Here is a 13475-nt window from a genome sequence, read left to right on the forward strand (position 1 = left end):
GGAGCGGATGGATCGCGGAGACCCTCGTGCCTCCGCGTCTAGATTTAATGCCTGCAAAAGTCGCAGGTATTCATTGCCCGCATCACGGTTTCCCTGAGATTGGTGCGCGGTGGACCGACGCCGTTGATTTTTTGGAAATTATTATCTCCTAGATCTGGAGAAATCATTTATTAGGGGCCATCCTATGAGGATCCCACTTGCCCAGATTGCATTCCACTGAAACCAGAATTGACAGTCGTGTATCTAAGATGCCGATCATGGGAAGATCATGACCAATATTTGTGTATACTATACTTAAACACCAAGCAACTCATAGAAAAGTATACAAATATTATTGGCATCCGTCCATCCGCGGAACGAGCACAACCCAACAAGATTACACCAAACGTGACGCTGCATCAGTTTCAGTCTCGCAGCGTGACGGAAACGCTGCCGTGGGAAAGCGGAGAAAAAACTGTTGTAAAACGAGGCGAGGGCAGCGTGGTAAACGGTGTCCGGTCCGGTCCGGTCCGACGCCCGCCGCACCGCACCATTTCCGCGAACACGCCAGCACCCGACGTGCGCCCCAGCCGCCGAACGGGTCAAACCACTGCCCTCACCGACAGACCGGCCCCACCTACAGCCCGACCCCACTCGCAGCCTCACCCACCACCCCCTTATTAACCCCGCGCACAGCCACAACCAAAATCAATCACCTCGCCTCGCCCCGTCGTCAACCTCGCCGCCTACCATCCCAGAGAGAATTCCCCCAGACAACCACCAGTCCACCGCCGCCGACGAGCCCCGGGCCGCGCATGGAGCTGTTCGCGCACGCCAAGGCGGTGCGGCTGAAGAGCCGGCACGACAAGTTCCTGTACGCGGACGAGGACGAGCTGCACGTCACTCAGGACCGCAACGGCTCCTCCCCGAGCGCGCGCTGGACGGTGGAGCCCGTGCCGCACGCGCCCGGCGCGGTGCGCCTCCGCAGCAGGTACGGCCGCTACCTGGCCGCCTCCACCGAGCCCTTCCTGCTGGGCATGACCGGCCGCAAGGTGCTGCAGGCGGCGGCGGCGCCCGGGGGCCGCCCCGACGCGTCCGTCGAGTGGGAGCCCGTCCGCGACGGCTTCCAGGTGCGCCTCAAGTCCCGCGCCGGCGGCGTCCGCGGGGGCGGGGACAAGTACCTCCGCGCCAACGGGGGCGTCCCGCCCTGGCGCAACTCGGTCACCCACGACGTGCCGCACCGCACCGCCACCCAGGAATGGGTGCTCTGGGACGTCGAGATCGTGCAGGTGCTCACCCCCGGCCCGGCCACGCCCGCGCCGGAGAAGGCCGCGTCGGCGCCCCCCGCCGCCCTCGCGCCCGACTCGCCGCCCGCGCCCAAGCTCAGGCCCGCCCCCACGCCCTACGAGGCGCACCACCGGCCCACCAAGTCCCAGACCTCCCCGCCGCCGCCGGACTACGCGCCGCCCCCGCCGCCCAAGCCCAAGCCGGAGCCCAGGCTGTCCAAGCTGGAGGTATCCTCCTTTTCCTTCTCTTGCGTCTGATTGTCAATATTCAATAATTGACTTCCGTTTTCGTCCTGGAGACGGCATTGACTTCGCAATGCTCGTCGAATTGCTAGTTTTGCTAGGCGCTTCGCAGTTTTAATCCGCAGAATAGTTGAATCTGAACTGCATCTAAGAATCCATGGTTGGATCTTTGGAACAGATTAGTTCTTTTGGAATGCTAATCGCGCTTAGGAGAAATATTCAGATTATTTCCCCCGCAATGCATAGCGATTGTCTGCCAGCAGTCATGTGGCTGCACATTGCTGGCATCGGCTGTGTCACATGGCCCAGATACAGATACAGGTGTCGCTTTGCTTTGAATGTGCCGATGAAGTAGATATAGATAGGCTTTCTACATTTTGTCACATTTGCTTGAAGTAGATAGGCTTTGCGCATTTCGTGTTGTGGTGGCCGTTGCACTTGTTGTGTGTACGCAATTCTGTTTGTCTCGTGTCTCATGTGTTAACGTTCGTTCTCGAGCTCTCCCAAACTGTTGCTGCTATCACAAGCAGTCTGTATTATGAAACCCACTGCTGGCCTATTGTAGCATTCATCCCAACTGTTCTTTTGTTGGTAAGGAATCTTCATCATCATCATCATCATCATCATCAAATCTTTTGTCATGTTTTGGGTTACTTTTCAAAGTGCTGTCAAGTGCATCCTGAGAAACTATCCTTTCTCAGCTCTGCACAGTCCAGCTAGGCTGTATAGCATTACTCTGTATTGTTAGAATATTCAGAATTTCTATCTTCTGTACTGAAGAACTTGCATGCTGTGTCTAAACTTATCTTTGCAGTATTTTCTTAGTTACTCTGAACTTCTATGGTGGGTGAGAAAATACTAACACTGTACTTCTTTCTTGTACCATCAGTCTTCCGATTCTTTCTCCGCCCCGTTGCACAAGGTTCAGGGCCGTGCGATCCACTACCACATTGCAGACGATAAGGGCGACGTGGACGAGGATACCGAGAGACGCTCATTCACGTTTAATGGTTCCAACCTTGAGGAGCTCACCCAGAAGTTACAAGAGGAAACGGGCATCGATGATCTGATCGTCTGCACGCGCAGCCCTATCAGCGGGAAGCTCACTCCTCTCCTTCTGCAGCTGCCTCCGAACAATGCAGCGATGCACATTGTGCTTGTCCGTGAGTCCTCAAAAGGTATGTTTCGGTTCCTTCTTGTTTATACCATTCCCATTCCTTGATCGTGCTAATTGTACCTAAGCTAGCTGTATGCTCTGAACTTGTCCATCTACTAGTATTTTTGTAGACGAACAGGCCAAATGGCCCTGCTTTTTATTAAGGCAAGTCCCATATAGTATTGATTGACATTCGGAATGTGGGATGGTGGTTATGATTTAGGTCTGGCAGAGCCTCAGTTGAGTATTAGTTAAAGCAGTATGGCATGTTTGTTATTTTAGATAGGGAATCGGCGAAGGATTCTAGGGTACTTTAGCGTTTTGATGAGTTGGGTTTTCCGACTAAGCAAAGTGCACCTTCTCCAGTCTATCATTTCAAAAATCAACTTGTACAGTAATGATTTGTGTACTACTACCATACGTGGTCTTATTCTAGTCCTTTTCTGAGAAACATGACTATGATGTCAAGCACCGTGTTTAAGTTTTTGGAGCAAAAGAGTGAGTGTCCATATGATAAAATAACACGCCAGCTCATCTTTTTTCTGCTACCCTAAGGAACCCTGATAATGAAGTTATGTGGGAGATTTCTGTGTTATATCATCTTTAGGCAGACGATGCAGATTTCGTTTCTTTAGTGAAGTCAGTCTAGCTCAGAATGCATTTGACACGACAAGACGGGTAGCGTCTGCCCGTCTAGTAGATCAGTAGTACTTCAGTACACACCCTCCCTCTCCTCTGTTCTGACAGTATGGTATCATTCTGTTAGGGGTATAAACATAGTACTACTGAGTACTGCTGCTCATTAGGGCACGTGTTTGCGTGATTAAAAAACATGTGTTTTTGCTACAGTTTATGATTTTGTTTTGTTTAGCATGGTTCATATATGATGTATGTATTGGATCTTTTGGTTTTGAACAAACAACCCCATTAATACATGGATACAGCGATGTTTGAAGTACAAGTGTGTGGCTTATGGTACTCCTGCATTCCTGCTTATCCGTTGTAATGAAAACTATATCTTTGCATATTGTTGTCTTAAGGTGTCTTTGTTGTTGAGTTGGTGCACAAATACGATAGGTTGTTTGGGTTTCTGAAGCCACACTTCTGATGTAGAGTAGATATTTTCATCTTCATCTACTGATCTTCTCCGTTGTGAATTTCAGTGGCGAAGACATTTCCATGGCCGTACGGCTCATAATCTTTGGAGGGAAGACGCGGTCCCTTAAGGTTGAGCAGTGGGATGCTGGGCTGCACCTCTGGTTAATTCATTGGAACTATACACCGTTTATTCTGGCTTATGGTTATCAGAAGCAACTAGGATCCCGTGCTTGTGTGTATAAAGTGTTATAGATTAATGTAAACCGGCGGATCTTGCGAAAAAACTGGAGAGATGTTTATACTTTACAGACTAGTACTAAGTATGTTTATACTTTATAGACTAGTTGGTACTTGGAATTTTTTATTCCTTTGGTTTATTGATTGAATCATTGGAGATAGTGCTGTCCATGAATATTCAGGCCTGGAAAACTCAGTGGACTCGTTCCTCGGTTGCATTCCATCTGGAAGTAGCACTTGGTGTATTGAAAATGGAAGCAAAATGTCTGAGCCGACTACGTCTGATTTGACTTTTAGGACGATGAATGATTCTTATAGCGAATTAAATTAGATTGGTGGTAGTAGTATATCAGTTCAACAGGACACTTGACGGTGGTTTTGGACCATACTGTAAGATCCTTGTCCATGCCTGCAGCAGCTGCATTTTCTGGTGATCACAGTACTTTCCCTCGTTGGGCAGAACAGACATTCACAGGTGTAACGTTTTAATCATAAGTTTTCAGCCAGGAACTCGCAGAGAACTTTGGAGGTTAGGGGTGAAGAACAGAGGATGGTTGGTGAGATTCAGTCTACAAGCTGATGAACGAGTGCCAACCGCTTACTGGTGGTTTTTTTTTCAGTAACTACTGCCGGTAATTTTTTTATTTGAGCAACACCTTTAATATTATTCATACTCATGACAATTACAAATACAATGTTTTGGATCTGATCCATGAAAATAAAAGTAACTCCTATGACTAATAATTACAATGAAATTTATTGAAAACAACTTCTTCGCGGTATCAATTTCTGCTAGAAGAAATACTCCAAAGACTTCGGTAATGAGGCAACAACGATGTTGTCACTCTTTCACCCACATGAGCATTATCAATAATGATTTTTAAAAGCGTCTTTTATTACCCATCCAAAAAGATGGGATGCCATGATCGATGAACATACTTGGACCGGGGATGATCCCCTAGAAGTGCAAGTGGTCGAATCACAATATCTTCACCACGGTGTTTATGAATTATTTCATCTTCACAAAGAACCAAACCAACAAAAAATATCTTCACACACCAACATAAACTCATTAGATCTGAATAATCGGATCCGCGAGCATAGAAAACTCTCTAACCTCATAACATCGCCAGAAGAACGAGAGTACTTTTATTTTTACAAAATACAATAATCACTAAACGCCGACGAAGAATATATTACTCATGAAGACCTGAGGTCCCCCTACCTCTCAACGCCCATATGGCTGCCGGATTCGAGGGGACCCAAAGTTCCCCGGCGGCGGCAGCTACTGTTGTTCACGAAGCCCTCATGAACAAATAACGACGCGTTTAGTTACCTGTGTACACCCAACCAGGCCCGCGCAAGAAGGAAAAAGCCTATTTGGACGCATACAGGGAGGCCTAGCTTGCATCAGCATGAAGCTTGAAGCAGCCCAGAGCCTGACTCGCTGGGAATGCTCGAATCAACCGCTTCTAGCGAGCCAGGCTGAGTCGGGCGCAAAAGTGGAATACAACGTACGCAGAAGTGTAGGGGGGGGGGGGGGGGGGGGGGTGGGGGTGGAGATAGCGGGAGAAGGAAAACGGCGGAGACAGGATGGTGCAAAATGTGTGCGATAAATTTATCATCCCACATGATTATGGCATACGAAACGTTTGGAAAGTTTTATGTACCACAAATTCAATAGTCGCTTGTGGGATAGGTTGGTGCATCGCACTTTTGCCGAACGTCTACATCCCACTTGTTAGGAATCATGTCAACACATCTAAATGATGGATTAGACCTAACTGCAATGAATTGCCGCAATATATGGTGCTTTGTGCGACAAACCTGTAAAGTAGGTGTTTTGTGCAACACTAACATTAAAAGTAGGTGGTGTGTACAGTTTCTTCTCCTAGAAGATAGCATAATATGCATATCTAAGTGAAATTATTATTTCAAATTATTCCCAAATAAACAAATACACTGCTCGTGCGAATTACACCAATTCATTGATTAAGAGAGAGTAAGAATTGTCAGGTTAATTTACGGAAAACCGGCCTAAAACCAACACAACTCAGCCCAGAAAATGGACACCACCGGCCGACCTGGCCACATGCCAACAGATGGCCGCACGCGCCAGCGAACGACAGCTTCGACTTTGACAACAATCTTTGCGAGGGAAATATGCAGGGCTTGCGCCGACCGAGTCCTCCGCGAACGACCGCCAAGTGCTTGTCATCGTCCGCAGCTTCGACTCCACAACAACCAAGCAACCGTGGAAGAGCACATCGGACACACCGGATAGACCGACTACCAGAGCCCGAGCCGCGACCCCAACTCATCTTGGCGCCATCATCATTGCCAAACAGACATTGACGCCCCTGGCCCCGACGAACCAGCCACCAACAACCATCAGTCTCCTAGTTGCAGTCTGCTTCAAGACAATGCCCCCAAGGAGGAGAAAGGCGCTAGGACACCTCCATCGCCCGATCCAGATGATCAGAGGTTTCCCTCCGGAGCCAAGGCCGCGGGGAGAGGGGTGACCATACCTCCACAACGACGCTTTCAGGAAAGATCGCGACACCCACGGGTGCCGCTGTCGTCAGTTTCGGAGAAGAGGATTTCTCCAGGAAATGCCTCGACCACCTGCATCCCACACGACAGACCACCAACTGCAGCCCACCAACCACCGCAGAACATGTCGAGGCCGACTTCAATCTAGCCACGGGACCCCTCGATCCGCCGTGCCCAGATGCGCTCCACCCCCGGGCCGAAGCCGCCACCACCAAACCCGGGGCCGCTGCCCCGGCAACCAGTCCACCACTGCCGACGACATCACCACCGGAGGAGCTAGACCAGGCCCATCGGCCCATAGCTAGCAACACCAGATCCAAAGGCAAGGGAGGGCCTGGCCAGATCGATGAGCGTGCAGAGGGCCTCGCTGCAAAAAGGGCCAGCAGGCAAAGAGCCGCCGGGAAGCTGCAGCCTCGCGCATCGCCAAGAACCTCCGCCACCAGATGGGCCAGGGCCACATCTAAGGATGGGGAGGGAGGGCGCCGCGGTCGCTGGGCAACGATCCCTCCGCAAGGCACCGCGACAGCAACGCCGCCGCAGCAGCCGCGCGCCACACCGCCTGGTCGGGCTCCGCCAGGGGAAGCCGCCGTCAAGGGGAGCGCCAAATCCGCCTCGAACTCCTTTCGCCGCCAGACGAAAGAAGAGGAAGAGGATGACCCCGCCGCCGCCGTCCGCCGCCCGGGCTTAGCCCGGCGGCCTCCTCCGGCGACGGCAAGGGGAAAGGGGGACGAGCGGGGGCGGCCTGGCGGCGCGGACGAGGGCTCCGCCCGAGTCGCCAGAGAGGCGACGCGGGGGACGATAGGAGTATTCTATGACTATGAAAAATAACAGAAGCAACCTTTCAACACAAACATTGCATTGCCAACTGAAACTGGAACCAACAAGGTACCACCCGTTCTTTCTAAGAGAAAATACAATGCAACTAACTGTAACAAAATATAGCATCCATAATCTTTCCTAGTTACTTCCTTCGTTACTAAATATAAGTCTTTATAAAGATTCCACTATGAACCACATATGGATGCATATAGATGCATTTTAAGTGTAGATTCATTCATTTTGTTCCGTATGTAGTCCACCTAGTGGAATCTCTACAAGGACTTATATCTTATATTTAGGAACAGAGGGAGTATATGTTTTGATAGTAAACTATGCATGAGGATCACAGAGGAATAGTATGAATGGAGCAGCCACATCCGATTTAAGGATGGGCCATTGACAAACTATGCAATCTTCGAGCATATCAATCTGAGTAAAAGACATTAGATTCTCAGGTTTAATCAACCTTGTCTGCAACATCAATGGGATCGGCCATTGACAAACCATTGCCATGCTTATTCTGGAAAATCATCAACTCAATTTACAAAATAGCACTTGAAGGGATCGGCAGTTGACAAATCATGGGGATCCAGCTGCTCCTCATTATGACTTCGTACGAATTCCAATTGCACATCTCGAGAAGCTCTATTTTCCATTTCTAGCAGCCTGTATTGATTAGCCAACCATAACTTGCTGTTGATCTTGTTGCTGACCACCCCTTCCTTGTTGATGCTATTACGGACCCCAAATTTGATTTCCTTCAGCAACTTTGCGTTCAAAACAAAGAACTTGGCAAATCCAACACCTTGCTTACTGGCTAGGTAATTTTTCAACACCAGTTTTTTTAGATGCGTCTCAAGGCATTTGACTGGATCTTGTGGGTCATATTGACGTGCATCTTTCATACCTATCTTTAAGTTGTGTTTCTTCCACTGAAAAAGTAAAGAGGAAACATGATATGTAAATTTTGACTAGACTAGATGACACGTCCAATAGATTATTATTATGACATTTACAGACAGCAAACATGAATACTTACAATGACATGAAGCTTCTCCAAGCAGGGGAAGCATCTTAAGACATCAATAACAGCATTCAAATCGGTGGCCGAAAACTCAAGAGCCAAAGCCTTCATTGTGTCTATGGTATTATTCAAGCTTGTTGGGATCAAACTCTGAACAAAACAATGAACATAAAGCAAATATTAAGAATGTAACAATGCTGCATGCAAGAGTCAAGATTATTTCTGCTGTTGGTACCTTGAAGAATATATTAGCAATCTCAATTTCAGGGATGCAGGGAGACAAAGGGCCTAATATCTCCAGTTTAGGTGCCTTAATTACCCGGACAGTATCACTGCCTGCACCCGGACAAGGTAATAGCAGCCTTTCAAGGAGAGGGGCGTCCTCAATGAACAATTCTCCTTTGCCTGAAAAACAAGCGCAGAGGCTCACGCTCCTAAGACTTTTGGAGCTAATGCCCAAGCGCGAGCAATTCGCATCACAAATATCCGTCAATTCAAGTGACTCCAAGACATTGCAGGCAGAGAGCACCCGCCGAAAGACATCCTCGCAGATGAAAACGCGAAACAGGGTGAGCTGCTTGAGGGTGGGAAAACTCAGCGAAGGAGCAATCTGACTTGGGAATTCGCAGAAGCTGAATGTGGCCACGAGGAGGGATGCCAAGCGGAACACGGATGGTGGCAGCGGGTAAAGCTTCCGAGGTTCATAGCCCAAGAACTCAAAGCTGATGTCGAGCTCCTGAAGCTTGTCAAGGGCTCGGGAATGGAACCAGTTGTCGACCTGAGCGGCTTCCTCGGCATGCCGTTTCTTGTCTTTGTGGAGGCGGATGTGGTGGAAGTGGAAGCGGCGGGCGGGGCCAGGGTGGTCGGCGAGGATCCTGGAGACGACGGAGAAGCACTTGAAGGCGTTGGAGCAGAGGGAATGGGCACCATGAATGTTGAGAGGCGAGGAGCGCCAGAGGGGACGCCATCTGCGGGCGATGGCCTGCGTGCGCGCGCCGTCTTTGGTGGGGAGGAGGGAGATGATGGTGCCGAGGATGTCATCGGGGAGTTTGCTGATGAGATCCCCGTCGCCGACGAGCTCGCCATCCCGGTCCCGCAGCCTGCGCCTCTTGGCCGCGGGTTCTGCCGCCTTCTTTTTCCTCTTCATGTCCCGTGGCTGGCGAGATGGAGAAGTTGGATGGGAGGTGGGAGGGAGGGCTCTTGAGCTGATGAGGGGGAGCCGGCGTGTTGCTTTGAATTTAAGCTGGTGAGGGGGCTCTCATCGCGTCTTTTGCCGGAAACGAAGCGTCCGGCCGGCGGGGACTGCGTCGGGAACGGAGGGAGCTACGCGGGGCAGCCGATTGGGCACACGCCGGGCTTGTGTCGCCTCGTCTCCGCTCCGCTGCGACCCAACCGTCTCTCCCCCCCCCCCCCCCCCCCCCCCCCCCCCCCCCCCCCCCCCCCCCCCCCCCGCCCGGTCGGATGCGTGTTTTGCACATGGTTTCTCTCGATCGATCGGCTTTTGATTTTGATTGAGTAACAGCAGGGCCTTTTGAGCGGGTTTCTCTCTTTTCATTTTTATCAGTGACTTTTTGTTGATTTTTTTTTAAATCACTTTTTGTTGATTATTAAGGGTACTATGCATACGGTTAGACGATGATGCAGTCTGAACCATCCATTATTAAGAGTACTTTTTGTTGATTATTAAAAATTCTTCAGAATTTCAAAAAATGTTCAAATTTTCAAAAAGTGTTCAGGATTCCATAATTTTGTTCGCGTTTTGAAAAAAATTGTTTGGAACTTTAAATTTATGTTCTTGTTCCAAATTTTGTTCACATTTAAAAAAGTTCCCATTTTTCCGCAAAATGTTCGCATTTTCAGAAAGATCAAAGATTCAAAACAATGTTTGCTTTTTAAAAGAAAGTTCGCTACAGTACCTGCCAATTTTAAAATATTGTTCATGTTTTCAAAAAAATGTATATGTTTTCAAAAAAATCAAAGTTCAAAAAAATATTTGTGTTTAAAATAAATGCTCGCTACAGTACCTGTTATTCTTAAAAAAAAATTGGGTTTTCAGAAAACATTCTCATGTTATCAGCTTCTACAACTTCTTTGAAGTAGGCACAAGCGCCTGTTAGTTATAGTGTTTATCTGCTCGCTCTTTGCAGCAGGAGCCCACGTGTTCGAGTCCTCGCCTAGTACTTTTTTTTTTTGTGGCATATTTCTCAAAATAGGCTATCGTCCCACTTTATTAATAAAGGGTTCCGATAACTGTCACATGTGTGGTGTATCGGATAGTTGTGCCACACGTCTCGTGTGGCATGGACAGCAACTAGCCCACACACCTACGTGTGGGCAAAACAACTAATGCCTACACACATCTTTTTTTCCTTCCTGAACCCTCTCACACGCGTGCGTGTGGGCGAAGTTAATAACGCCCACACGCCCGTATGTCAGGCCTCGTACCCTTCTGGTCCTACACACGACGCGTGACGCCCATCGCGCGTCCGCAGTTGCCATGGTCCAGACCCTCGTCCATATTCGTTTATCTGCAGTTGCCATGTCGCTGAACTACGGTTGCCATGTCGGACAACTGCAGTTGCCATGGTTGCTCAACTGCAGTTGCCATGTATGGTCTGATTTAATGCAGTTGCCATGATTTCATAACTTTAGGAGTTGCCACATACTAACACTAGACAGTTGAGAGATTTGCCATGTGCTCACAAGCATGCTAGGTCAGTTGCCATGTAAAAAGGAAGAGTTGCCATCTGCTTACGTGCACGTTAGAGCAGTTGCCATGTACGTGCATGTTGGGGCAGTTGACATGTACCATGCAAAAACACATGGCAACTCGGTAAAAGACAGTTGTCATCTGCTTACGTGCACACTAGGCAGTTGCCGTGTACCCTGCAAAAACACATGGCAACTCGGGTAAAAAAAAGAGTTGTCACCTGCTTATAAAGCACACTAGAGGCAGTTGCCATGTGCGTTGCAAAAACACATGGCAACTAGCAGCTTACGTGTGGGAGAGGAGACGGGCGTGTGGGCGAGATGGCAAATGCCCACACACCAGCCCTTGTGCGTGACTGAAAACTGGTGTGTGGGTGAACTGCTAAACGCCCACACACCGGCCCCTCCGTATGATAAAACGGATGTGTGTGCGAATTATGTCACACACCACACACACGCCTTGTCCTACGTGGCACAGAAAATCAGCCAGATTATATCAAAATTCGTGCATATAATACTGGACGGTAATGGATGCGTATGATCGAGATGGTCAACGCCCACATGTGTGGGCGGTAACATTTCCGTTAATAAAGCAACCAACCAGTTCATACAACAAATAGCACAAGACTGAAATAAAAACACTACATCAAGGGGTAGCCGGCGAAGCAAGTCGCTCAGCCGTGGCATGAAGCGCATCCAACATCAGGCCTTGCCGGTTGCTATCCCGATGCCGAGCCAGCGGATGCCAATGCTGTAAGAATGCAAAAAAAAAAGAGTAGGAGTTAAAGGCCCTGCGATGAAAGGCCTGTTCAATCACCATCTTATTACGCGTCGTCCAGAGAGTTCAAGCTAATGTCACGAAAACTAGCGAAAAGAGATGCCTTTTCCTCCTAGTTTGGACCGCTTTGGCCTGGAGGAAGCCGGTCAAGTCTGGACCATCCCAGTCCGGCCCGAGCGCCTCCGGAACAAAGCTCCACAGCCCGCGTTTCGCTGTGCAAGAGAAGAGGATGTGGGTCCTTGTTTTCGGCACCCCACACAAGGGACATGGGCCATAGTACTGATGTCATGCTAAGATCATTTTTCTTCCCCCCACTTTATATTTCTATTTATAATTAAATGAATATCTTTTAAAAATATAAGTTCACTTTAAAAAATAAAACCATGGATTTGAAAAATACTAACAAACGATAAAGAAATGTTGGCACAGTTACAAAATGTAGATAACTTTCAAAAAATGTTGATGACAATTAAAAAATGTTTATGCATTTACAAAAAATTGTACGTGAAATTTTCAAGAAATGTGCACACAATGTACAAAAATGTTTTGCATACTATAGAAACAATGTTCCGTACCATTACAATTAAAAAAAGTTTGGATGTGTATTAGAGAAAATGTTGACCATGTATTCAAAAGGTTGTTCAAACATGTATTAGAAGAAAAATTACATCGTCAACAGAATGTAAAAAAATGCTTGCTTATTGGTTTCGTCCCAAAAATAATGTACATGAGATTTTTGAAAATACTCTAGGTTTCACAGAATTGTTTGTGACCTTTAAGAAAAATATTGACACAATGCAAAAAAACTTCGCATGGTTTTAAGAAAATGTTAACTGCCATTTGAAAAATGTGTGTTGCATTTTAAAAGAATATTCGTGTCTTTCCAAACAAATGTCCGTGAAAAAAATGTTTGCGCAATGTAAAAAAAATGTTCTCATCATTTGAATGTTTTTCTATTGCCGCCAAACAAATGTTAAGCGCATATTTGTAAAATGTTGACCATGTTTCCAAAAAAGTGTTCAATACATGTTTACAAGACAAAAAAAATGTATGTCATGTATTTGAGAAATGTACAATGTGTATCGAAACACATGTTCATGTGTACGCTGAAAATATACATTGTGTACTAAAAAAAGTTGCCATGAGTTAAACAATAAAAAATAAGAAAACCAAAGTAAAAAATACAAAGAAAACCGAAGTACAAGGAAGAAACAAACCCAAAGAAACAAAGGAAACCAGAGTACACCAAAGAGAGAGAAAACCAAAGTAAAGCGATGAAGAAACAAAGAAAACCAAAGTACAACGGAGAAAAGAAGAAAAACAAAAGAAATGCACAAAACCAAAACAAGAAGCAAGAAAAATAAAAAGGGAAAAATGAAAGAAAAAAATTGGACAAGTCCCTCGAGCAGGCGATCAAACATGGCAATCGAGAGAGAAAAACAATGTAATCAACCGACCCAATTACGACGGGAACGAAAAAGCTAAAGGTAAACTGGAAGCTATACTAGCTATAAGCGAGATATAGTCTTCGTGCAGTGCTACGTGGAAAATCCTATTTGACGCGCGTCGCGTCAAGTAGATGGCCTAACGCAC

At 47.4% G+C, this 13475-nt stretch overlaps 2 protein-coding genes across 2 annotated transcripts; one reads left to right on the forward strand and one right to left on the reverse strand.

Annotated features, from left to right (window-relative positions):
• Nucleotides 1–677: 677 nt before the first annotated feature.
• LOC125510991 lies at nucleotides 678–4126 on the forward strand. The gene is made up of 3 exons (XM_048676276.1): nucleotides 678–1493; nucleotides 2398–2686; nucleotides 3828–4126. The coding sequence occupies exons 1-3, from the start codon at nucleotides 795–797 to the stop codon at nucleotides 3860–3862; spliced, it is 1023 nt and encodes a 340-aa protein (XP_048532233.1). The 5' UTR covers nucleotides 678–794; the 3' UTR covers nucleotides 3863–4126.
• A 3381-nt stretch (nucleotides 4127–7507) lies between these two features.
• Nucleotides 7508–9788, reverse strand: LOC125506165 (putative F-box/FBD/LRR-repeat protein At1g78760). The gene is made up of 3 exons (XM_048671027.1): nucleotides 8631–9788; nucleotides 8411–8545; nucleotides 7508–8303 (listed from the first exon to the last, which is right to left on the reverse strand). Exons 1-3 carry the CDS (start codon nucleotides 9540–9542, stop codon nucleotides 7908–7910), a joined length of 1443 nt encoding a protein of 480 aa, XP_048526984.1. The 5' UTR covers nucleotides 9543–9788; the 3' UTR covers nucleotides 7508–7907.
• Nucleotides 9789–13475: the final 3687 nt, after the last annotated feature.

This window comes from Triticum urartu, chromosome 5, assembly GCF_003073215.2.
Source record: "Triticum urartu cultivar G1812 chromosome 5, Tu2.1, whole genome shotgun sequence".
In the NCBI taxonomy this organism is placed as follows: domain Eukaryota; kingdom Viridiplantae; phylum Streptophyta; class Magnoliopsida; order Poales; family Poaceae; genus Triticum; species Triticum urartu.